At 43.8% G+C, this 27,416-nt stretch overlaps 1 protein-coding gene across 6 annotated transcripts in view; it reads right to left on the reverse strand.

Annotated features, from left to right (window-relative positions):
• LOC141048054 (scaffold attachment factor B2-like) overlaps positions 1-27,416 on the reverse strand; it is a 350,882-nt gene that overhangs the window by 175,575 nt on the left and 147,891 nt on the right. For all 6 annotated transcript variants that reach the window (XM_073543402.1, XM_073543397.1, XM_073543398.1 and 3 more), the window contains exon 10: positions 13,704-13,813. In XM_073543402.1, the coding sequence (XP_073399503.1) occupies positions 13,704-13,813 (110 nt within the window). The remainder of the gene's footprint in view (positions 1-13,703; positions 13,814-27,416) is intronic.

Consider the following 27,416-nt stretch of genomic DNA (forward strand, 5'->3'; position numbering starts at 1 on the left):
AGACTTCCCAAAAAATCCGCGGGAAAAACGTGAAAAAGAAGCTTTCCATTCATTTCTATGCATTTTGCACTTTGTGCACATTGATGCGCTTTTTACCGCGAAAAAAACCGCATTGCGGTAAAAAACGCAGCATGCTCATTAATTTTGCAGATTTTTCCGCGTTCCTGGCTTGTTCAATGAGTTTTAAAAAAGCCGGAAAAAACGCATCAAAACCGCGCAAAAACTGCAACGAAAACGCGCGGAAAACGCGAAGACAAAAAAGGCGCGGTTTTTGGGACGGGAGTCAGGTTTTTGAGCAGAAATTTTCTGCTACGTGTGCACTTAGCCATAGCGGTTGCCATGTCGCGTTTGGAGAGTCCCTGTGTGCCTAAACATTGGAACTTCCCCACAAGTGACCCCATTTTGGAAACTAGACCCCCCCAAGGAACTTATCTAGATGCATAGTGAGCACTTTGAACCCCCAGGTGCTTCACAAATTGATCCACAGAAAAAGAAAAAAAAAGACTTTTTTCACAAAAATTTTCTTTTAGCCTCAGTTTTTTCAATTTCACATGGGCAACAGGATAAAATGGATCCTAAAATTTGTTGGCAAGTTTCTCCTGAGTACACAGATACCTCATATGTGGTCATAAACCACTGTTTGGGCGCACGGCAGTGCCCGGAAGGGAAGGAGCACCATTTGACTTTTTGAATGGAAAATTAGCTCCAATCATTAGCGGACACCATGTTGTGTTTGGAGAGCCCCTGTGTGCCTAAACATTGGAGCTCCTCCACAAGTGACCCCATTATGGAAACTAGACCCCCCAAAGAACTTGTCTAGATGTGTGGTGGGCACTTTGAACCCCCAAGTGCTTCACAGAAGTTTATAACGCAGAGCAGTGAAAATAAAAAAAAAAATTTTCCCTCAAAAATGATTTTTTTTAGCCTGCTATTTTTTATTTTCACATGGCTAACAAGAGAAATTGGACCACAAAAGTTGTGCAATTTGTCCTGAGTACACCGATACCCCATATGTGTGTGTGGGGGGGAAACCACCGCTTGGGCGCATGGGAGAGCTCAGAAGGGAAGGACCGCAATTTTGGAATGCAGACTTTGATGGAATGTTCTGCAGGATCATGTTGCGTTTGCAGAGCCCCTGATGTGCCTAAACAGTAGAAACCCCCCCCACAAGTGACCCCACTTTGGAAGCTAGCCCAACCCCCCCCCCCCCCCAAGAAGCTTATCTAGATGCATAGTGAGCACTTTGAACCCCCAGGTGCTTCACAGAAGTTTAAAAACGCAGAGCCATGAAAATGAAAAATTTTTTTTTTCCTCAAAAATGATTTTTTAGCTCGCTATTTTTTATTTTCATAATGGTAACAAAAGAAATTGGACCCCAAAAGTTGTTGTCCAATTTGTCCTGAGTACGCTGGTACCCCATATGTGGGGGGGAACCACTGTTTGGGCACACGTCGGGGCTCGGAAGCGAAGTAGTGACGTTTTCAAATGCCGACTTGATGGAATGGTCTGCAGGCGTCATGTTACGTTTACAGAGCCTCTGATGTGCCCAAACAGTAGAAACTCCCCACAAGTGTCCCCAATTTGGAAACTAGACCACCCAGGGAACTTATCTAGATGTGTGGTGAGCACTTTAAACCCCCAAGTGCTTCATAGAAGTCTAACGCAGAGCTGTGAAAATAAAAAATCATTTTTTCCCCTCAAAAAAATCATTTTTAGCCCACAATTGTTTATTTTCACAAGGTTAACAGGATAAATTGGACCCCAAAAGTTGTTGTGCAATTTTTCTTGAGTACGCTGGTACCCCACATGTGGGGGGAACCACTGTTTGGGCACACGTCGGGGCTCGGAATGGAGAGACCGCCGATTGACTTTTTGAACGCAAAATTGGCTGGAATAAATCGTGGTGCCATGTCGCATTCTGAGACCCCGTGATGTGCCTAAACAGTCGAAACCCCTCAGTTCTAACTCCAACTCTAACCCCAACACACCCCTAATCATAATCCTAACCACAAGCCCAACTCTAATCCCAACCCACCCCTAACCCCAATCTTAATCCTAATTCCACCCCTAACCCAAATTCCACCCCTAACCCAAATTCCACCCCTAACCCAAATTCCACCCCTAACCCAAATTCCACCCCTAACCCAAATTCCACCCCTAACCCTAATTCCACCCCTAACCCTAATTCCACCCCTAACCCTAATTCCACCCCTAACCCTATTTCCACCCCTAACCCTAATTCCACCCCTAACCCTAGTTCCACCCCTAACCCTAATTCCACCCCTAACCCTAATGGAAAAATAAAAATATTTTATTTTTTGTGCCTACCTATGGGGGTGATAAACAGGGGGTGTATTTACTTATTTTTTTTTTTCATTTTGATCAGAGTTTATCAGTGATCAAAATGAAAACTGAATGAGCAGCTGGCAAATTCATGAGCGCCATCTTGGAAAATGGCCTGCGCACTGCGCATGCGCCCGCCATTTTCCAAGATAGCGGCACCCATGATCCGGGACGGCGGGACCCTGGGAGCCACAACAGGACATCGGAGGTACCAGGGGGGAGCATATGATGGCGGCGACCAATTGCTGCCAGGGTGGATAAAAATCTGTTTTTTTTTAAAAAAAAATCCAAAAAAAAAAAATCGGATTTTTTTATTTAAATCGGATTTTTTTGATTTAAATCGGATTTTTTTCAATAAACTGCTTTTTGAGGAAAATATTTTACCATCCAAAGGTTCTTCCATCATGAGATAAAGCTGAGTTGTTTAACTCAGTAGAATAAAGGCTGGATATGTGTAACATTCACAATGCCATGCTCTTCCAGAGGTTTCTGTAGGATTAGTGGGCAGTTTCTCTCCTATATTATCACAGACGCTCGCTTTACTTACGCAGTTCTCAAAACTGAATGTGACTCCGCAGAGGTCCCAGCCTCTTCTTCACGGCAAAAATGTTACAACATGAACAGAGTTGAGAAAAAGACCTTAATCCTATTGTTCTACAAACCTATGAATACAGAATCAACCCCTTCAGTGCCAAGTCCAAGAAGTTAGACAATATGTTTCTGATTGTTTGGAGTGGAATACATCTGCACAACACAAGAAGAATGTGAATCTAAGTGTGAGGAGGAGGAAGGGCAAGCAGACAAGAAAATGAAAGTGAAACTTTGAGCACAATACTGCAGCATAGCCACAGACAGACAAGTCTGGATCTGTTTGTGTGTACGATCTGAGGTTTATTACATTCTTTCCTTATAATGGCAGCAGGCCGTAAAAGAGACCCAGTTTGGGAATATTTTAATGAAGCTCCTTCGCCTATCGGTAAGGCAGGCATGCGTGCAAAATGCAAACGATGCAACAAAGATGCAAGGCCTGGTGGCGCGAATGAGGCAACATCATGAGAAGTGCGGTGATGAAGATGACCAAAGAAACACTTCTGAACAGGCAGGATCTTCAGGTTGGTAAACATTTTTATTGAATCCTATTTCTAAAGACTGAACTGTCATGTGTGAGAAAAATTATATTTCTTATTATTACTGCATGTTACTGTCATTTGGTACAGTTATGAAGAAAAACAAATATTCCTTTTGGGGCAGGGGCAGTGATGTGTTGTGTACAATAAGCAGAAATTGTATAAACAATAAAATAACAGCATTGACTTTTTTTGTTTAGGGGAATTCATGGATTCTGGAAACTATCCACCTCCAAGATCACCATCATCCTGTTCTACAGTTTCAGCGTTATCCATCCAGGATAGTGCTTCATTAGCAGCAGCAGCATCATCATCAGACACCCACAGCCACATATCACCATCACCCAAAAGGAAGAAAAAACCTTTACCTCCTGGAACCACCATAGATAGGTTTGTGATAAGAACTAGCAGATTAGAAAAAGAGTTGATTGATGAAAAAATTGCCCAGTTTATTTATGCAACGAACTCTTCATTCCGTCTGAGAACCCACATTTCATTAATATGGTTCAGTCACTGAGACCAGGATACAGTCCACCCAGCAGAGCTGATGTTGCAGGGAAACTGCTGGATCAAGTGTATGACAGAAATGGAGCAATGTGCAACAGCTCTGGAGGGTAAAATTGTTAACCTAAGTATTGATGGGTGGAGTAATGTCCACAATGATCCTATTTTATGTGCTTGTATAACAACAGAAGAAGGTAAAGTCTTCCTTGCACAAACAACTGATACGTCAGGAAATGCACACACAGCAGAATACTTACAAGAAGTGGCAGTAAAAGCTATAACGACATGTGAACAAAAATTCAAATGTCTAGTACGCAGTTTGGTCACTGACAATGCTGAAAACGTATCCAAGATGAGAAGAGATTTAGAAGAGCAGGGAGGGAATACAAAGCTGCTAATAACATATGGTTGCAGTGCTCATTTGCTGCACCTCTTAGCCAAAGACTTAAGTGTTCCAGAAATAAAGGCTAATGTTGTTGAAATTGCTAAATACTTCCGTAATAATCATTTTGCTGCAGCAGCTCTGAGAAGGATGGGTGGAACCAAGCTAACGCTCCCACAAGGTGTTAGATGGAACTCTGTGGTGGACTGTTTTGAGCAGTATATCAAAAACTGGCCTATTCTGATGACACTTTGTGAAGAAAATCGAGATAAAATAGATGGCAGTGTCACGGCCAAAATCCTCAACATTGGGCTTAAGAGAAATGTCGAACATATGCTGAGCTTCCTGAAACCCATCTCTCAAGCTTTAAACAAAATACAGAAAAATAGCTGTTTTATTGCGGATGCTGTTGAAATTTGGAAGGAACTGAGTGAACACTTAAAAACAGAACTACACATGGACAGAATTAAATTACAAGCAGTAAACAAACGAATGGGACAAGCACTGACTCCAGCTCATTTTTTGGCAAATATTGTCAATATCCAATATCAGGGTCAAAACCTAAGTGCTGAGGAAGAGGAGTTAGCTATGACATGGGTATCCAGCAATCATCCATCTTTAATGCCAACTATAATAAACTTCAGAGCTAAGGGGGAACCATTCAAGAAATATATGTTTGCTGAAGATATTTTAAGGAAGGTCACACCAGTAAACTGGTGGAAGTCACTTAAGCGCTTGGATTTAGAGACTGTTCAAGTAATGATTTCACTTTTAACAGCAGTAGCTTCTTCTGCAGGCGCTGAAAGAATATTCTCTTCCTTTGGACTCATTCATTCTAAATTGAGAAATTGGTTGGGACCCAATAAAGCAGGAAAGCTTGTTTTTCTTTTCCAGATTATGAATAGGAACAAAGAAGAAGATGAAGATGACGACAAGTGAGCTACAGAGGACAGCAGGGACAGTAGTATTTAAGTTTTTCATGTGTCGGCTGGGCTGACAGTCTAAGTTTCTTAAAATATATATATATTTTGTTTAGCCAAATTAGTTAACAAACATGGATGTTTGTTTAAGCAAATATCTTATGCTGTAATGTTGTTATTGTTTCAGTTGAATAAATCTATTTAAATTGTTAAGGTCAGGATTATTTTTCTCCTTCCTAAGTACAACAGAACAGTGGTGTCCAAATATGAATGATTAACCCATTAAACTGGGGAGAAAAAAGTAATATAAAAAGTGATTCTAAAAATCTTCATCTACTTGCATGTTAAAGTAGCAAGAACTAGTTTAGGTAGAAACTTTGATTTAAATCACTGATTTAAATCAAGCCTTACTGACCAATGATTTAAATCGTGATTTAAATCGTGATTTAAATCAGTTAGATCCACCCTGATTGCCGCTGTCCGTCGGTGGCCGATCGCCCCCACCAGTCGGTGTGTGTGTGTGTGTGTGGGGGGGGGGGGTTGGGTCTCGGCGCCCAGCCATGTCCAATGCTATTGCAGCATCGGCCATGGCTGGATTGTAATATTTCACCAAATTTCATTGGTGAAATATTACAAATCGCTCTGATTGGCTGTTAAAAGTTAAACAGCCAATCAGAGCAATCGTAGGCATGTGGGGGCTAAGCCACGCCCCATGGGGTTAATTCTCAAGTGTCCGCTGTGTGCGGGTCGGGTGACCTTTCAGTGACCCCGGTCACCCGACCCCAGCAGGGGGGGCAATCAATTAATGACGCCACATAGGCGTCATGGGTCGTATTGGCACGACATTTCATGACACCTACGTGGCATCAAAGGTCAGGAAGGGGTTAATATGTTTAACTCCTTAGTGATAGCCAATTTTGTACTTAATGACCAGGCCAATTTTTACAATTCTGACCACTGTCATTTTATGAGGTCATAACTCGAACGTTTCAACGGATCCCACTGATTTGGAGTTTGCTTTTTTCGTGACATATTGTACTTCACATCTCCAAACCAACCTATTTCAACACCCTCATCACCTCACTGTCCAATAACCCTAAACGTCTCATTGAAACTTTTCATTCCCTGCTCAACCCAAGAGTGCAGGCCCCAACCACAGAGCTTCAAGCTGACGATCTTGGCCATTTACTTCAAAGAAAAAATTGACCATATCCGACAGGAAATTATCTTCCAATCACCTCATACCATGCACTGTCCTCCCTCCCCCACTGCATCTAGCTCACTCTCTGATTTTGAACCAGTCACAGAAGAAGAAGTAAGCAGGCTCCTTGCATCTTCTCGCCCAACCACTTGCACCAGTGACCCATTTCAGTCACATCTCCTCCAGTCCATTTCCCCGGCTGTCACCACTCACCTAACTAAAATATTTAACCTCTCTCTCTTCTGGTATCTTTCCCTCCTCATTTAAGCATGCCATCATACATCCACTACTTAAAAAACCATCCCTCGACCAAAACTGTGCCGCTAACTATAGACCTGTCTCTAATCTTCCCTTCATCTCTAAACTCCTGGAATGCCTGGTCCACTCCTGTCTGATCCGCTATCTCTCTGATAACTCTTCTCGACCCTCTCCAATCCGGTTTCCGCTCTTTACACTCTACTGAAACTGCCCTCACTAAAGTCTCTAATGATCTAACAGCTAAATCAAATTGTCATTACTCCATGCTAATTTTCTTGGATCTCTCTGCAGCATTCGACACTGTGGATCATCAGCTCCTCCTCACTATGCTCTGCTCCATCGGCATCAAGGACACCGTTCTCTCCTGGTTTTCCTCCTATCTGACCGTTCCTTTACTTTCATCTTTTGCTCCTCTAGTCTTTGCCTTACTGTTGGGGTTCCTCAAGAATCAGTCCTAGGCCCCCCTCCTCTTCTCTTTGTATACTGCCCCTGTTGGTCAAACAATCAGTAGATTTAGTTTCCAGTACCATCTCTATGCTGATGACACCCAATTATAAGCTGCTTCTCCTGACATCACACCTGCTTTTGTAGACAAACACCAGCGATTGTCTAAACGCTGTGTCTATCAAGTCCTCAGTATATCTGAAACTGAAGCTGTCAAAGACAGAACTCCTTGTGTTTCCTCCCTCTACTAATGTACCTATACCTGACATTGCCATTTGTGTGTGTGGTTCCACTATTACTCCCCAGCAACATGCCCGCTGTCTTGGGGTCATACTTGATTCCGAGCTTTCCTTTGCCCCCCACATTCGATCACTGGCTCGCTCTTGTCATCTGCACCTCAAAAACATTTCTAGAATTCGACCTTTTCTTACTTTTGACTCTGCAAAAACTCTTACAGTTCCTCTTATTCATTCTTGTCTGGACTATTGTAACTCTATTCTAAATCGGTCTCCCTCTTACCAAACTCTCCCCCCTCCAATGTGTCTTGAATGCTACAGCCAGGATCATATTCCTCGCCAATCGTTACCCCGATGCCTCTACCTTGTGCCAGTCATTACACCGGCTACCCATCCACTCCAGAATTCAGTACAAACTTATTACCATCACCCACGAAGCCCTCCATGGCTCAGCATCACCCTACATCTCCTTCCTTGTTTCAGTATACCACCCTACCCACGCCCTCCGTTCTGCTGATGACCTGAGGTTAGCATCCTCAATAAATCACAACCTCCCACTCCCACCTCCAAGACTTTACACGTGCTGCGCCAATTCTTAGGAATGCACTTCCCAGGTAACATAGTTTTGAAGACTGAACGAAGACCTTATGTCCATCTAGTTCAGCCTATTTTTAGTGCAGCTGTTCTGCGTTGTTGATCCTGGGGAAAACAAAAAACCCACAGAGTAGAAGTCAATTTTCTTCATAGGGAAAAAAATTCCTTCCCCTAAGCCGGGTCAACCATCTACCTATAATATTATGTTATTCGTAACCTTCTATACTGTTACAAGAAAAGCATCCATTCCTTTCTTAAATTCATTCAGTGAGATGGCCATCACCACTTCCTCAGGAAGAGAATTCCAGAGCCTCACTGCTCTTACCGTGAAGAACCCTCTTCTATGCTGGTGCAGGAATTGTCTTTCCTCCAAACGAAGAGAATGTCCCCTTGTTCTTGTCACAGTCCTTGGTACAAACAGTTCATTGGAGAGATCTCTGTATTGCCCTCTGATATACTTGTACATATATATATTAGGTCTCCCCTAAGTCTTCTCTTTTCTAGAGTAAATAGACCTAATTTTGATAACCTTTCTGGGTATTGTAGTGAACCAACTCCATTTATCATTTTAGTAGCCCGCCTTTGAACCCTTTCAAGTTCAGTAATGTCTTTCTTGAGCACCGGCATCCAAAATTGCACACAATACTCCAAGTGTGGTCTGACGAGTGATTTGTACAGAGGGAGAATTATGTTTTCCCCAGACCTCTTCTAATGCATCCCATGACCCTATTTGCTTTGGTGGCAGCTGCCTGACACTGGGCACTCCAATTTAGCTTCTTATTGACTAAGATGCCTAAGTCTTTTTCCATGTCTGATTTCCCCAGCAGTTTCCCATTTAGTAAGTAATTGTAGCATCTGTTTCTCCTTCCCATGTGCATAACCTTACACTTATCTGTGTAATCAATACGATTAGTCCCCAATCCCTACAATTTTAAGCGTGCCTTAAAAACGCATTTATTCAGACTGGCCTACCACCTCAACGCATTAAGCTAACTATCCCTGTGTGGCACAGTCAAAAGTTTGACCATAACCAGGTTCCCCGCATCATGTTCCCACATGCTTTATGCATCTATTAGCCCTCTGTGTCTGTACTGTTACATACTTAACATTATGGCTGGTCCAAACAATCAGGGCAATTGTTACCACCCACCTTTCATGTATTTTTTTTCTCCTCATAGATTGTAAGCTTGCGAGCAGGGCCCTCATTTCCTCTTGGTATCTGTTATGATCTATGTGATTATTGTTATGCTGTAATGTTTATCGTCTGTACAAGTCCCCTCTGAAATGTAAAGTGCTGCAGAATATGTCGGCGCTATAGAAATAAAATTACCACCACCACCATCACCACCACCGTTAGTGGTAAAATTTCTTCGACATGACTTGCAGTTATTTACAAAAAAAACGGAAATTTGGAAAAATGTTGAAAATATTGTAATTTTCAAACTTAATTTTTGTGCCCTTAATTCAAAGAGTGGTGTCACACAAACTAGTTAATAAATAACATTTTCCACGTGTCTAGTTTACATCTGCACAATTTTGGAGACCATTTTTTTATTGCTAGGAAGTTATAAGGGTTAAAAGTTGACCAGCGATTCCTCATTTTTCCAAAAAAATTTACAAAACTTTTTTTTTTTTCTTTTTAGGGACCACCTCACATTAGGAGCTTGAGCAGCCTATATAACAGAAAATACCCAAAAGTCACACCATTCCAAAAACTGCACTCGTCAAGGTGCTCAAAACCACATTCAAGAAGTTTATTAACCCTTCAGGTGCTTCACAAGAACTAAAGAAATGTGGAAGGAAAAATGAACATTACTTTTTTCACAAAAAAATTACATTAGACCCAAACTTATTTTCACAAGGGTATCAGGAGAAAATGGACCACAAAATTTGTTGTGCAATTTCTTCTGAGTACACCGATACCCTGTGTATGTGAGGGAAAGCCACTGTTTGGGCAGGGCTCAGAAGGGAGGGAGCACTGTTTGACTTTTTGAATGCAAAATTGGCTGAAATCAATGGCAATTGCCATGTCGCGTTTAGAGACCCCCTGATGGACCTACAGTGGAAGCCCCCAATTCTAACTCCAACCCTAACAGTCTTACTCCTAACCCTAATCCCAACCGTAACTAACGCCATTCCCAACCCGAACCCCATTCCCAACCCTAGCCCCAAACCTAACTACAAAGAATGGCAACATTTTTTTTTTTTTTTTTTTTATTATTTTTACCTAAGGGGTGACAAAGGCAGGTTTGACTTACTAAAAATCTCCTATTGTTGCTGGGTACCGGCTGGCAGATCACGGCAGGCGCACTGCGCCAGCCATTTTTTGCCAGGAAGATGCGGGGAGCCGGGGGACAGTGCCGGAGGGTCCAGGAATGGCAGAGGCACAAGGGAAGAGGATCGGGGGAACCCATTTCTCTTGCCTATGGTACACTAGATCAAGGTTCCCCCAACTCCAGTCCTCAAGGCCCACCAACAGATCATGTTTTCAGGATTTCCTTAGTATTGCTCAGGTGATAATTGCATCACCTGTGCAATACAATGGAAATCCTGAAAACATGATCTGTTGGTGGGCCTTGAGGACTGGAGTTGGGGAACCCTGCCCTAGATCATATCAGAGGACAGAGAAATGATTAGGAAATCAGATTTTTTTTGTGCACACTGACTGGGGATGGTAAAAACTGACCCGAATCATGTTCTCTGATGTCTAGGCAACCCCTGGTAGCAGAGACCCTAAAGATTTTCCGATGCTGGGAGGCGATATGCCCTCATTTCTCAGCGCTCTTGAAAAGCGTCACTGAGGAAAAAGGCCCCTTAACTGCCGTTAAAAGGCATATCGGCAGTCGTTAAGGGGTTAATCCCTTTGGCATTTCAGAATGTAGCAATGTGTTGTAAATCAAACTATAAGCAAAAATTCCATGATCTCAGAGAGCTATGTGGATTCTTCACCTCTTCCTCTTCTGGACCTATTGACACAATGTTTTTTTATATGGGACAGAAGTGGATTTTACTGCAACTTTTTAGTTTTTTTGGAAAATGTTCAAAATAACATGAAAATAGCAGCACTGGAAAAACTCCTGTAATGCGCACACATTTAAATGTAAAGAGCATTTGACACTTTGATATGTTTTTAGGAGCTGAATCAATTCCTAAATCCTCATTAAAAAAATGGGTGAATGTACCATGAGGCTATGTTCCCATGATGAGTATTTGTGGCAAGTTTTTGAGGTTGCCGAATTTCTCTAGTATTTCTGCACCTGTTAGATAAATTAGGTTACTTGTATTTTTTACAACCATTTTTATTGCATTTTTTTGAAGCGGTGGTTCTTGTATCTTGTTGGTATTTAACGTTTTAAATAAAGCATCTGGTTTTGATACTTCCTGGTACTGGATTTGATTTTTTTTTTTTTACTTGCAGATTTTCCTCATCTAATGCAAGTCTGAGGAAAATCTGCACATAAAAATCAGCGTACTAGCAAGAGAAATTGGCGTGTTGTTGATTTGCGATGCGCACCACTGATAAATTTACGCTGAGTAAAAGAAAAAGCACAGCGACCATGAGATTTCCATAAATTACATCCACTTTGCTGGAGCTGTTAAAATATGCAGCTTTAAAAACTCATTGTGGACAAAGCCTTAGGCTATGTGCCCACGTAGCGTTTTAAAACGCTCACTAAAAACCGGACTCCTTCCCAGAAATCGCTCGGTTTTTTCCACGCGATTTCACCGCGATTTTCGCGTGCGATATTCAAGCACTTTCCAAGCGATTTGAAGCATCGCTTGGAAAGTGATTGACAGGTTGGTCACACTCGTCAAACATAGTGTTTGACAAGTGTGACCAGGTTTTTACTATTGAGGCCGCCTATGCGGCCTCAATAGTAAGAGATAGGATGTTAAAATGCTAAAAAAAAAATAAAAAAATCGGGGTATATTTACCTTCCGGCGTCCCGCGCTGCATTCCCGGGCCACAGCGTTCCCAGTAATGCCTTGCGAGACCTGTGATGACGTAGTCTCGCGTTGCTATAGCGATCTCGCAAGACCGCTAGTCACGCGAGACTACGTCATTACAGGGCCTTGCCGCAAGGCATTACTGGGAACGCTTAGGCCGGGAATGCAGCGCGGGACAGCGGAAGGTAAATATACCCCGATTTTTTATTTTTTATTCTTTTTTTTACAGGGGTATGGTACCCAGGGCCTGGAGGACAGTCTCCTCTCCTCCACACCGTGGGTACCAACCGCACATGAGACGCTTAACTTCCCGCATGGTGGGCACAGCCACATGCGGGAAGTCAGCGATTCTCATGCATTCCTATGGGTGCGGAATCGCGGCAATTCTTTGCGATTCCGCACAAAAGAATGAGCATGCTGCGATTTTTTCCGCGATGCGATTCCACCGCGGAAAAAAGCTCAGCATTAGCACAGCATGTGCGGAATGCCATAGGAATGCATGGGGGGGCGTTCTGTACACGATTTTTAAACGTTTTCGCGCCGAAAATCGCGGCAAAAACGCTTAAAAATCGCTACGTGGGCACACAGCCTTAGTGTGCTGATTGCTGGAGGGAACAGTAGGATTTGTACCTACCAAATAACTATGGTAAATACTTTTGATATGCCATAAAAGTAAACAGCTCATTCATTGTTAGTGCGGCCCCCAGATTTGTTCTGTATTACAACGTGGTCCTTAGAACAAAAAATGTTGTACATACCTGCCTTAACGGGAACCAGTCGGGCAATACACACTGGCCACGCCACACGTAACATGAATCAGAGCCTGGCTGCACAATCGCATTTCAACTCATTCACACCATAAAAGACCATCATTGCTTTTTTTTTTTAAATAAAAACACCATACCGCAATGGCGATACAGTTATATGTTAAAAATATTAAAATAATAATGCCCAATTTTTGGTCCAGAATGCTTTCAGACAACCTTTCAGTAATAAGGGTATGTGCACACGCTGCGGATCCGCAGCGGATTTGGCCCTGCGGGTCCGCAGCAGATTCTGCTGCGTTGTACAGTACCTTTATTTCCTATGGAAATAAAAAAAACACAGTGCACATGCTGCGTTTTTTTCCTCACGTTTTTGCCGCGGGTTACAATCCGCAGCATATCAATTCTTTGTGCGGATTTCGCTGTGGTTTCACACCTATCCATTATGAGGTGTGAAACTGCAGGGCAAAACTGCAGCCTAATCCGCAGATAAACCGCAGGACTTTTGTCCTGTAGATTTTTCATCAAAATCCGCTCAACCTAAAAACTACGTGTGCACTTACCCTAAGGGTACCGTTACACCTAGCGATGCACCAGCGATCCCGACCAGAGATATGACGCGGTCAGGATCGCTGGTGCGTCGCTAGGTGGTCGCTAGTGAGCTGCCACACAGGCAGATCTCACCAGCGACATGGCTGGGGACGGGGGTCGCTACTTACCTGTCAGACGCGGCGATCCTGCGTCCTCCCGCCCGCGTCCACACCACAGGAAGCGCCGCAGGAAGTGACCGACGAGGAATGGTCCAGGAGCTTCTCGCGCGATCAGCGATAACCAGCGGGGGAGCCGGTCGGAGGTAAGTATCACATGCAGCGATATCGCTAGCAATATCGCTGCAACGTCACAAAATCGGTGACTTTACAGCGATATTGCTAGCGATATCGCAGTGTGTAACGGGGGCTTAAGCCAACACATGGTAACATACCTGATCTGTTAGTTCTTGAGCGATCGGACGTTCCACTCTTGTTCTCATTTTCCTTATCAGTTTTCTCATCTCCTTTACTAGTTGCATCCTCTTTCTTGCTTGGTGAAGTCCTTAAAATCGATAAAAAAAAAAAAAAAACAGTAAAAAACATGCAATAACCTTTATTAGTACGTATTCGTGGTTTTCAATAAAAATAAAAGGGGATATTGAAAAGCAAAGCGTGGGAAGGCAAAAGTTCTGGCTTCCACAATTAGATGAAAGTACACTGCCAACAGGCATGAAAGTCACAAATTAGCGCGGTAGACACTTGTTGCTTTACACACATTTATAATACACTGGAGAACTGGAAAAATCAAATATTTAAGTAAAGTAAGCCAATACAAGTGCTATATTAAAAGAAAGCAGTCACAAGTATTTCACTATATAAACCAGGTTCACCACTTTCAGCAAGATGATGTAGCTGGCCACCTGCGGCAGAGATCCTGTCCACCATGGTAGCCAATGATTCTGTTCTTTTGGATATAATTTTTGCCATTTTCTCACACTCTCAGCAGATGGAGATTTCAGTGTGAACAGGCACTAAGCTGTGCAGTGCAGAGAACACAATATACAGTAGTTTGGGAGGAGAGTGAAATAAATAGCCATTTTGCCGTTTCCTGGGTTTTGTTCTTACAGTCTTCATCTAAAGGGCACAGCAAACTTTTTCACATTACAGCCAAGAGTTAAATATATTTTTGGTGTTTTTGTCAAAAAGATTTTTAATAAAAAAACATGTTTTTATGTTAACATTCTGAGAGGCATAACTAATTTTTCGGCAATGGAGCCATTTAAACCTTTTTGTTCACCTTTTATTTTGTGGGGAAGGCAGATGAATCAAACAATTCTGACGTTACTAATTTTTCTTTTTTCCTCTAAAATGCTCTTCACAAGGTTTAACCATATGGTAGATTACTACATGCATGGTCACATGACAAAATATTTTCTCCAATCTGGATTCTTACTACCCACTTTTGTACAAAAATCAGAATAGTTAACATACTATCTAGTTGATGTGATGCCATTTTCCTGGTGATTTTAGTAAACTGGAAGCAAATGGTTGTCAGCTATAAGGATGAAAATTGTGTTTGACATGGTTTTATCCATTTGGGTGTTAAGTTTTCAACATTTGCTGGGCCAAATGGTTTGCATATTTTGTCATGGGTAGTCAAATTTTGCCTAAAATTATTTTTTTTCTTTTGTCTTGTGTGCTTTGAGGAGCAAATGACTCAATGGAAGTCAATGGGTGCAGAAATGCTATATCCACAAAAAGAGCTGACATGCTGCGGAAAATAAAATGCTGCAAGTAAGGATGGAAATTTCCACAGCATGTGCACAACAATTCAGGAATGCCATTGATTAAAGGGAATCTGTCACCGGAAGTTGGCAGGCTATTTAAATGACCTGTCTCTGGTCCAATCATTACTGCACAAGCGCCATTGCACTATGTCCCGGAACACAGCAAAATACTTCCGGGACATACTGCACATGCGCCGATGCACTAATGATTTTCGGCTTTGCCCGCAGTTGGGCAAAGCATACTGCACGTGCGTGAGGCAAGATTGCTTTGCGCATGCGGAAGAGAACTCTAAATCCGGAAAAGATCGCGGATGGGGTGGAGAAAAAAGAAAAAGAAAAAAAAACGCCTCCCATCGGACTGGAGACAGGTCATTTAAATAGCCCGCCAACTTCAGGTGACAGATTCCCTTTAACATTACTTAAGTAATCCATTGCATTTTTGGAGCATTTCTGTGTGGAAAAAACGATGTGGCAACCCAACAAATCTGCAACGTGTGCACATACCCTTAGATAGCTCACAATCTACAAAAAGTGGATTCTAGATACTAAGCTGAAACTAAATGCTATACTTAAACCAAAAACTGAGAAATCAGAGGCTTGGACTTAGGCAACATGCTACCAACACACAAAACTTTTAGCATTAACCACTCTGCACACCATCTCTGAACTAAAGATGGTGTGCAGAATGGTGATCAATATTTTAGATTTACCTCTTTGGCAGCGATTGGCTGAGCAATACTTATAGGCCAATCAACGCCAAAGGTGTTAATCAGGAAATGTGTCGTCGAAATCACTCCATCTGTAAGAAGAAGCAGCCATCTTAACACTGTCATTGTGCGATGCAGCGCAGTGACTGGAAAGAGGCACCCTATATATACAGTATATATACACAGTGCACGTCGGCAAGGGGTTAAAACCCATACTACATGAAAATCAGCATGTGAAGTCCCTATGAGTGGGAAATGTTAACAGAAGACACCAGCAAAATAGTAACTATATGCAAGGTCTTCAAATATGCTTCAGAGAAAAGGGGCAATATTGAAACGCCACAGGTCAGAAAATAATTAAGTCAGGGCCAGCATTGGGAGAGGGCTACTGGGTAATTGCCCAGGGCCCCAGCATCTGCAACAGGAGCTTCAGAGAGAACTTTTGGTGACATCACGATCATGTGGCCATGAGGTCACCACCAAGCTCTGCAATCTGAGGGAATCAGAAGGACTGAAGCTAGAATGGTGGGAAGTATGCCTAAAATGTATGGGCTCCTGGTAGTAGATTATCTGTGGATGGATCTTCAGAGAATTTAGTGCCCCTGCTAGTGATGAGCGAACTTATTCTGATCAGCAGATTTCCGAGCATGCTCGTGTGCCAACCAAGTGTCTTTGGCATGTTTGAAAAAATATGTTAGAGGTCCTATGGCTACATGTCTCGCGTCTGTTAAGCAATCCTGATACCAGCAAAGTGATAGAGAAACGTGGGGCATCATGCATACATTACTTATTTTTGACTTGAAGATTTGGTGCAGAACATAATCTGCAGCATGTTATTTCTCTATGCGTCTTTGTTTTTTGTTTTTCACCACTGACTTCACACAAATCAGGCAAAAACACAGATGCATCCACCAAGAGAAGCAGAAATGGCTTAGAAATTTTACTCAATGTGTGCACATGCCCTAAATGTGTAAACAGTTACCAGACACCACTGTATCAGTCTTTAACCCCTTACTGTCTATGGACATGCACAGTCCGTCATGGCAGGAGATAATTTTCAGCACCATGACGGACTCTGCAGTCCTGCCTTTGAACTGTTACTGTGTGTAAACACACAGTATCAGTTCAGTGCAGACAGCTGTCTATGACAGCTGAGAGGCACGGCAAGGGGGGCAGGGACCCCTTCAGTGAACACCATAAAAAAAAAAAAAAAAAAAAAAAAAAAAGTAGCACATTTTACTTTTGCAAAGCGGTATCATCATACTGCTTGGAAAAAGTGCAATAACACGCTATCAAAAAGACGGATATAAACATGGTACCGCTGAAAACGTCATCTTGTCCCGCAAAAAACGAGCCACCATACAGCATCATCAGACGAAAAATAAAAATGTTATAGCTCGCAGAATAAAGTGATGCAAAAATAATTATTTTTTTCTATAAATGTTTTTATTGTGTAAAAAACACCAAAACATTAAAAAAAAAAAAAAGATATAAATGAGATATCGCTGTAATCGTAGTGACCCGAAGAATAAAGCTTCCTTACTAAGGCAAAGTGACTTGAAATGTGATGTGGGACCTAATAAAAATGGTTTTGTAAATTTTGTTGTAAAAATAAGAAATCGCTGGTCAAATTTTAACCCTATAACGTCCTAACAAAAAAAATTTTGGTTCCAAAATTGTGCTGATGTAAAGTAGACATGTGGGAAATGTTATTTATTAACTATTTTTTATGACATATCTCTCTGATTTAAGGGCATAAAAATTAAAAGTTTGAAAATTGCAAAACTTTAAAAATTTTCGCCATATTTCTGCTTTTTTCATAAATAAACGCAAGTCATATCCAAGAAATTTTACCATTAACATGAAGTACAATATGTCACGAAAAAACATTGTCAGAATCAGCGGGATCCGTTGAAGCATTCCAGAGTTATAAGCACATAAAGTGACAGTGGTCCGATTTCAAAATTAAGGCCTGGTCTTTAACCTACAAAATGGCTTGGTCGTTAAGGGGTTAAATTCAACATTTCTATCATTGAGCACCATAGTGACCCCATAACACCACAACACAGGAAGTGTTGTCACAGGGATTTCGGAACACCAGGATGGTGCTTAATTCAAATTTATTTTTGTGTAAAATAGATTTTAGTATGAAGTATGTAGAAGTTTTGTTAAAAATTCCATTTACGTAGATGATGCAATGAAAACATTCTTACTGACTCCAGTTTGTAAAAGCTATTAAACATTTTAGGTCACTTTTCGGGTAAGTTCACACAGGACATTTTTGTTGCTTTTTTTCTACAGCAAAACCTGATCTTCTTGGCAGGAAAGAAGCTGCAGCAAAAACGCAGATTTAGGTGCGTTTTTTTCAACACCCATTCAAGTCAATGGGTGAAAAACGCTGAAAAAACACTGAAAGTGACATGCTCTATGTCCAAAAAATGCAGCAAAGCACAAAACCCTGATGACACAAAAAAACAATGTGTGTGAATGAGATTTCTGAAATCTCAGGCTTTGCTGGTAATAGAAAAAGCAGCTGAAAATTAGCATAAGAAAGCTGAAAAAAACACCAGCAAAAAAGTCCTGGGTGAACTTACCCTTAAAGGGAACCTGTCAAGTACTCAAATCAACGCCTGTACTGCACTGATTAAATGGTCTTAAAGCCCCCAGACTACCCTTATATACTCTACAAAAAAAAGTTCTCCCATGTATTTTAATCCGGTCGTTCCAGTAAAATAAGTACACCCACAGTAGGGAAGTGCATAAGCGCGCAGGCTCGAGAGACTGATTTTGTCCGGTTATGTGGATGACACAGGAAGCATCTTCCACATCAAAGTCAGAAAGGACACCTATCGGACGAGACCAACACAGCCCAGAACAACGCCAAAAGGTTTTTGGGGCATATAGTGTAGTTGTTTGGCCATTTACGGAATGATTAAGATGACGGTTTTAGTGGACACATGACAAAACTGGTAACAGGTTCCCTTTGATTAATAAGGAGTCCTGTGTTCAGAATCCTCATCTCTTGGTCAGCGTATAAATGGTCATAAGAGCATCCCTCTCTGAAGGACCCGTCCTGTATGACAAAGCCCAATGGTGTGGGGGTGGGTGTGCGTGTGTCTACAACGCATGGACTTTTGAGACATGTGTATGTACAGTGCCTACAAGTAGTATTCAACCCCCTGCAGATTTAGCAGGTTTGATAAGATGCAAATAAGTTAGAGCCTTCAAACTTCACAAGAGCAGGATTTATTAACAGATGCATAAATCTTACAAACCAAAAAGTTATGTTGCTCAGTTAAATTTTAATAAATTTTAAACATACAAGTGTGGGTCAATTATTATTCAACCCCTAGGTTTAATATTTTGTGGAATAACCCTTGTTTGCAATTACAGCTAATAATCGTCTTTTATAAGACCTGATCAGGCCGGCACAGGTCTCTGGAGTTATCTTGGCCCACTCCTCCATGCAGATCTTCTCCAAGTTATCTAGGTTCTTTTGGTGTCTCATGTGGACTTTAATCTTGAGCTCCTTCCACAAGTTTTCAATTGGGTTAAGGTCAGGAGACTGACTAGGCCACTCCAACACCTTGATTTTTTGCCTCTTGAACCAGGCCTTGGTTTTCTTGGCTGTGTGCTTTGGGTCGTTGTCTTGTTGAAAGATGAAATGACGACCCATCTTAAGATCCTTGATGGAGGAGCGGAGGTTCTTGGCCAAAATCTCCAGGTAGGCCGTGCTATCCATCTTCCCATGGATGCGGACCAGATGGCCAGGCCCCTTGGCTGAGAAACAGCCCCACAGCATGATGCTGCCACCACCATGCTTGAATGTAGGGATGGTATTCTTGGGGTCGTATGCAGTGCCATCCAATCTCCAAACGTCACGTGTGTGGTTGGCACCAAAGATCTCGATCTTGGTCTCATCAGACCAGAGAACCTTGAACCAGTCTGTCTCAGAGTCCTCCAAGTGATCATGAGCAAACTGTAGACGAACCTTGACATGACGCTTTGAAAGTAAAGGTACCTTACGGGCTCGTCTGGAACGGAGACCATTGCGGTGGAGTACGTTACTTATGGTATTGACTGAAACCAATGTCCCCACTGCCATGAGATCTTCCCGGAGCTCCTTCCTTGTTGTCCTTGGGTTAGCCTTGACTCTTCGGACAAGCCTGGCCTCGGCACGGGAGGAAACTTTCAAAGGCTGTCCAGGCCGTAGAAGGCTAACAGTAGTTCCTTAAGCCTTCCACTTCCGGATGATGCTCCCAACAGTGGAGAGAGGTAGGCCCAACTCCTTGGAAAGGGTTTTGTACCCCTTGCCAGCCTTGTGACCCTCCACGATCTTGTCTCTGATGGCCTTGGAATGCTCCTTTGTCTTTCCCATGTTGACCATGTATGAGTGCTGTTCACAAGTTTGGGGAGGGTCTTAAATAGTCAGAAAAGGCTGGAAAAAGAGATAATTAATCCAAACATGTGAAGCTCATTGTTCTTTGTGCCTGAAATACTTCTTAATACTTTAAAGGAACCAAACAGAATTCTGATGGTTTGAGGGGTTGAATAATAAATGACCCTCTGAATAAACTTCAGGGGGTTGAATACTACTTGTAGGCACTGTATATGCCATGTGTATACGTGTGTTTCACGTACAATTCATGTAGCATCAATATGTATAAATATCGGCAGCGCATTCATAGGTCATATGTCAGCAATCGCCCAACGAACGAAGAAAGATGCCCATCCTTCATTAGATGATTGGATGGTTTATGGTGGAACAGATATTTTTCTCAGCAGCACAACGCCTCGTGTAAACAGGGGATGTGCTGCTGATAACCAGATATGCATGGGGACCGATTGACGTACCCATTATTTTTCGTCAGCCTGTGTAAAGAGGTTTAATAACAAGTGGGAATAGTGTCGATCACACTCATTTAACGGGCGGAACTCTGCGCATGTAAATGCAACCTAAACATTTGTGTGTGATGGTGCAATATCTGAGGATTTAAGGCCCCACTTCACAGTATAAGGTAAAAGCTTTCATTTTTAGGGTTAACCTTTAATTCACCTGTTGAACACCCCTACAATACCGCTAGGATTATCTGGTACCTTGACTACACTTTGTTGGCATCGCTTGTGATGAGGAATGAACCTCAAATCTCAACACCAGTAATGCTTATTCAATTTTTTTTTTTTTAAACACATTGTTTTCATATTGTTGGATTATTTTTTAGTAGATGCATGAACCCCTTAGTGACAGCCAATTTGCTACTTAATGACCAGGCAATTTTAAGGCTGCGTTCACACGTCGGTTTTTTCACGTTTTCGCTGCGGTTTTAAACGCGCGATATCGCCGCGAAAACGCGACTAAGCATCCCATGCAATCCTATGGGATTCCGCAATGCTGTGCTAATGCTGCCCTTTTTTCCGCGGCGGAATCACTTCGCGGTAAAAAACGCAGCATGCTCATTAGTTTAGCGGAATCACGGCGATTCCGCCCAGATAGGAATGCATTGTTCTGCTTACTTTCCGCATGTGGCTGTGCCCACCATGCAAAAAGTAAGCAGAACATTTGCGGATGGTACCCACGGTCTGGAGGAGGGGAGATTCTCCTCCAGGCTCTGGGTACCATATCCCTGTAAAAAATAGAATTAAAATAAAAAAAAATATTGTTATTCTCACCTTCCGGCGTCCAGGGCAGCCTTCCCGCCTCTCTCATCGCTCCCGGTCCCAGTAATCCTTTGCGAGAATGACCGCGATGACGTCGCGATCTCGCAGGAGCGCGACGTCTCGCGTTCATTCGTGCAAAGGATTACTGGGACCGGGAGCGTGGAGAGAGGCGGGAAGGCTGCGCGGGACGCCGGAAGGTGAGAACATTTTTTTTATATATATATTTTACTACTGATGCTGCATAGGCAGCATCAATAGTGAAAGTTGGTCACACTTGTCAAACACTGTTTGACGAGTGTGACCAACCTGTCAATCAGTTCTCCAAGCGATGCTACAGATCACTTGGAATAGCTTAGTTACTCACCGATAACGGTGTTTCTCGGAACCCATGACAGCACCACGGAGAGAGGGGATCCGCCCTTCAGGGACAGGAACCTACAGATAAAAAAGGGCGGTACCTCTCCTCCGCCTTCAGTTGGTTACAGAGCATCAGAGGGTCTCCAGGTTAGTTAGACAAAAGAAATATATGCATAACATTATAATATTGCTTATTATCAGAAGCACCGTGTCTAAACGGAAACACTCTACTAACAGTAAAACGTGCCCACCACACTCGTGAAGGGGAGGGGAATAAGCGGGTGCTGTCATGGGTTCCGAGAAACACAGTTATCGGTGAGTAACTAAGCTATTCTCTCTCACCCATGACAGCACCACGGAGAGAATTACAGAGATTGGTAGCTTAGGGAGGGACCACCGCCTGAAGGACCCTACTCCCAAAGGTCAGGTCAGACGTAGAGGCTAGATCTAATCTATAGTGCCTAAAAAAGGTCGAAGGTGATGACCAGGTGGCCGCCTTACAGATTTGTTCTATTGATACCTCAGATCTTTCAGCCCATGAGGTCACCATCACTCCTGTGGAATGGGCTCTCAACCCTTCCGGAATGGTATTTTCACTGGATGAATATGCCAGGGCAATTGCATCCCTTATGCACCTTGCCAGGGTACTCTTAGATGCTTTGAGTCCCTTCCGAGGTCCCTGAAAACACACAAGGAGAGAGCCTTCCTTCCTACATTTCTTGGTGGCCTCTAAATACTGCACTAGGCACCTCATCACGTCTAAGGTGTGGAATTTGTCTTCTCCCTTCTTTTTAGGATTTGGGCAGAACGAAGGAAGGACTACCTCTTGGGACTTATAGAAGTGTGATGACACTTTGGGTAGATATGCCAGGTCAGGCTTTAAAATGACCCTATCATCTAGAATCTTTGTGAAAAGGTGGCCCTACTGATAAAGCTTGCATATCGCTCACTCTGCGAGCTGATGTTAGCGCCAAAAGAAGCACTGTTTTTAACGACAGGATTCTTAGGGATGCTGAGTGAATAGGTTCGAATGGAGGGCCTGTTAGCGTGGATAGTACAAGATTTAGTTCCCATGATGGTAATCTTTGATTAGCTATCGGCCTGGATCTGGATACGGCCTTAGTAATCTGTCACCCAGGGATTACCTACCACATTATGGTTATAAAGGTGCCCAAGGCCGCTACTTGTACCTTTAATGTGTTGACCGCTAGACCCTGTTCTAGGCTCTTTTGTAGAAATTCTAGGATTTTGTCAATGTGAACCTCATCCTGAACCTTTACCCCCGAAGTGGATAAGAATTTTTTTTTTTTTTTTTTTTGTAGTGTAGTTATCAGGTTCTCTGAAATTCCTCTGTCTCTCATCAGTGCCCTCTCAAATTCCATGCTGTTAAATGGAATCTCCCTGCCTGAGGGTGTAACACTGGCCCCTGCGATAGCAGGTCCAGGAGATCTGGGAGGATCCATGGGTCGGTTAGAGAGAATATTCTTAGCCAGGAGAACCAGGTTCTTTTGGGCCAGAAGGGGGCTATTAAAATCATTCCTGCCCCATCCTCCCTGACTTTTCTTAGCACTGCTGGGATCAGCATGATCGGGGGAAAGGCATATGTTAGGCCCCATGTCCATGGGAGTATGAAGGCGTCCAGAGCTAGAGGATTCCCCCTGGGGTCTATGGAGCAGAAAGTTTCCACTTTTTGTTTCTGAAGTCAGCAAACAGATCTATGCCCGGGTCACCCCACATTTTTACAATCTGCCGAAAAACGGACCGCTTTAGGACCCATTCCCCTTGTCGTAATTGGGAGCGACTCAGAAAGTCTGCCCTTTGATTCTCCGTGCCCGGGATGTGTAGTGGTGACAGAGATAGCAGGTTTGCCTCTGCTAATTTGAGGACTCTGGAGAATGTTTCCATTAGGGCTCGGGACCTGGTTCCCCCCTGATGATTTATATATGCTATTGTGACTCGATTGTCCGAAATATGCGGACATGATGACCCCGGAGCAGGGGTAAGAAGTGTACTAATGCGTAGCCCACTGCTAAGAGCTCTCACTGGTTCAAGGAGGCTTCTAATTCTTGAACTCCCCACGTACCCTGGGCCACTTCGTTGTTCATGTGTGCTCCCCACCCCATGGGACTGGCATATGTGGTAGCTATGTGTGTTATTTTTGTTACCCAGGGGATCCCTTTGGAAGGGTTGTCTTGGCTTTTCCACCAGGTTAGGGAATGAGTAGTTTTTGAATTTAGGGTAATACGACCCTCTAGGTGTCCCCCTACTGCAGACTAGTTGGCTAGTACATCCCACTGTAGATCTCTCGTGTGTAACTGAGCCCATTGGACTGCTGGCAGGCAGGCGGAGAGAGAACCTAGTCGTGACATCGCTTTTCTTAATGTCATGGAGGGATTTTGGATGGCTCGTTACAATTTGAGCGATTTTCTCCTTCTTGCGGTCTGGGAGGCGGCACTCTTGAATGTTTGAGTCCAATATTAGACCCAAGAATTCCTGTACTCTGCTGGGCTCCGATCTTGATTTTTTAGAATCAGGAGCCAGCCCAGGCCTTGCAGAGTGCCCATCACTCTGTCCCTCTGTTCCCAGCGTTTTTGAACCGAGCTGGTTGCTATTAAAAAATAGTCCAGATACGGGATTATTATTATGTCTTGCTCCCTTATATGGGCCATCATCTCTGCCCGTGGAGCTACAGATATTCCGAATGGCAAGGCTCTATACTGGAGTTCTCTTATCTCGCCCTTTATCGAGACAGCTAACCTGAGATATTTCCTGGAGTTTTTGTGAATGGGGACGTGATAATAGGCGTCGCTGAGATCCAACACCGAGATTGGTGGTGGACCTGATTGACTCCATTTTGAAGTTTTAAAATTTTTTTTTTTAAATTTATAATTGTCTGAAACCTGCCGCCTGGCTTGGTCACCAGGAAAAAGAGGGGAGTAAAACCCCTTGCCCCTTCCCTGCAGGGGAACCTCCTGGAGGGCTCCTTTTTCTACCAGGCTTAGGACTTCGTTTCCTAGGGCTTTCTGCTCTTGCATACTGGATCTTAGTGGAGTCATTACATACTTTTGAGGCGGGAGGGAGAGAAGTTTATCCTTAGGCCCTCCTGGATTAGGGGTTTACTATCCATGGGTTGTTTGAGATTCTTTTCCAGGCTGGGAGAAAAAAGGGTTAACCTTCCCCCCACCCTGAGCAAACTGTCACCTAGAGGGCTTTTTGTCTCAGGACAAGTTGCCGAGGAGGAACCCTCTCTCTCTTCTCTTGTCAGCCCACTTTGCTCTCTCGGCGGTCTCCGCAAAAGAAACTTTCTATTCCGAAAGGGCCTCTTAGCTGCATTTGAGAGTGCTGCTGCTTTGGACGATAACCAGACTGAGTCTGCGGATGAGTCCGCTAGGAAGGCAGCCGCTCCCCTTATTACTGGGATAGAGTCTAGGATTTATCCTTTGGCGTCCCGCTATGGCTGGCCTGAGGTTACATCCAGCTAACTGCCATGCACCTTTAAGAAAGGTATCTGCCTTTTTATCTAGGGGACCCCTGAGGGTGCCCATGTCCTCAAAGGGGAGGGCAAACTTTTTTTTTTTTTTTTTTTTTTGAGGCCTTTGCGACAGCTACATCGAGCTTCGGGCCCCTTTCCTCACAGGGATATTTCCTTTTAAGGGAAGGGACCGTGGTGTTTTTCCTGTCCGGTTTATCCCATTCTTTTTGATTAGACCCCGCACATTTTCATTTAGCGGGAACACTCTCCGCGCCTTTTCTGGCCCAGTCCCCCGAACATTATGTCCTGGACTGTTTTATCAGGCCTAGGGTCCAGCACCCCCATGGTAGACGTTACCGCTTTCACTAGTTTGTCCACCTCGTCTAGGGGGAAGCAGTGACGCCCCTCTGTTTCCTCGTCTGAGGATGAGGAACTGGAATCTGAGGGTTTTGACGTGATTTCTCCCGATGTCGAGGAATCCGACTGGGAAATCACTATTGTGTCTTTTTTGTGTTTTTTTTTTTTTTTTTGATTTGTCCCTATGCTTAAGGGATATAAGGGCACTCTGACCTCCAATTTAATCGCAGCTTTTAGGTCAGAGGCCAAATCCGGAGTTTCCTAACAGAGGATTTCTTTTGTACATGGTTCCGTTTTCTTTTTCCACACTCGATGTTTTCTTTGCTTTGGCTTTTGCCCCCGGTGGCCACTGGGGTTATAGCAGTTTTTGGCCCCTGATCATTTGACCATTCCCTTTTTCTATGGGGTCACATGGTCTAGGCAGGTGTTGGTGATAGCGTCTTGTGAAGCCACTGCAGAAACCTGGTGGAGTTACCAGCTGGCTTGAAGCCACTGCTGAAACTGGTGTTGAACTCTGGCTGCCTGGTGTCCGCAGCAGAGAGATGGTGAAGGTGGCAGCTGGCTCTGAGGTGTAGAGCCACTCTCTCAAGAAATAGGTAGGGGACTAGCACAAGTGGGGCACTCCCTTTTCTTTTCCCCTTCTTTCCCTAGTAATGGAAATGGAACTTTTAATACAATCGTGAACATTCACGAAGATCACTCACCCAAAGGTATGCGGCTGCAGGTATCGATTCGGGAGATGGAGTCAGGTCCTGAATAGGCTGCTCTCCTGGTGGCGATTTGCTCCTTGCAGCTGACGTGCTATGCTGCGTGGAGTGACTACTGGAACGACCATCCGTACTGTGTTCCTTTTGACGATGATTGTGGTGCTGCTGCTGCTGCTAAAGCTGCTGCCTGGCTTGCTGCTCCTGTTGCTGGTCACTATCCCCTTCAGGATCGCCTCCAGCCTGGAGCGCTTGTGCAGCCACCATCTTAAAATTTCCCGGCTGGCGTCACCGCTCCCATCCTGCACCGCGGTCCCCGGGAGAGCGCTCCTGCGCATGCGCCGGTTCTAGGGACCCGGAAGCCGGCTTCTACTTCCGGGGCGGCCGCCATCTTGGTACACCTCTGTAACCCGGCGCCGCCCGCATGTTTACCGGGTCCCCACGAGCCCCGACTTCCTCTCCGGAGCGGCGGCTCCGGCGTCACTCCCGCCCGCTCACCCGGCAGCCCGCATCGGCCCCAGCAGTGGCAACTTCGGGCACCGCACCTTCCCGAGGCAGGGGCCTCCCCGCTGCCACCACCGGTCAGGCCGGCCCCGGATCCTGGACACACGAAAGGTACCGTCCTGTGGGTCCCTCCGTCAGGGACAGGAACCCAACTGAAGGCGGAGGAGATGTACCGCCCTTTTTATCTGTAGGTTCCTGTCCCTGAAGGGCGGATCCCCTCTCTCCGTGGTGCTGTCATGGGTGAGAGAGAAAACGCTAGCATTCTGCAAGCTAATTACGCTTGCAAAACGCTAGTTTTTCCCCAGGAAAATCGCGGGAATTTAAAATGCGATTTTCCCGCGGAATGGAATTTCGGAATTCGCTCATTAACTTCCGCGAGAATTCCGCTACTTGTGAACGTAGCCTTACAATTCTGACCAGTGTCACTTTATGAGGTTATAACGCTGGAACACTTCAATGTATCCCACTGTCTGAGTGGGTGCCATATTAAACATCTAAAGTTGCTTATCTTTTAAATGGGGCATCATTTTTAATATGTTTAGCTCCTTAGTGACAGAGCCAGTTTTGTACTTAATGACCAGGCCAATTTTTACAATTCTGTCCACTGTCATTTTATGAG

The sequence above is a fragment of the Dendrobates tinctorius genome, unplaced genomic scaffold (assembly GCF_039654945.1).
Source record: "Dendrobates tinctorius isolate UK_male_01 unplaced genomic scaffold, ASM3965494v1 ptg000132l, whole genome shotgun sequence".
NCBI classification, from domain to species: domain Eukaryota; kingdom Metazoa; phylum Chordata; class Amphibia; order Anura; family Dendrobatidae; genus Dendrobates; species Dendrobates tinctorius.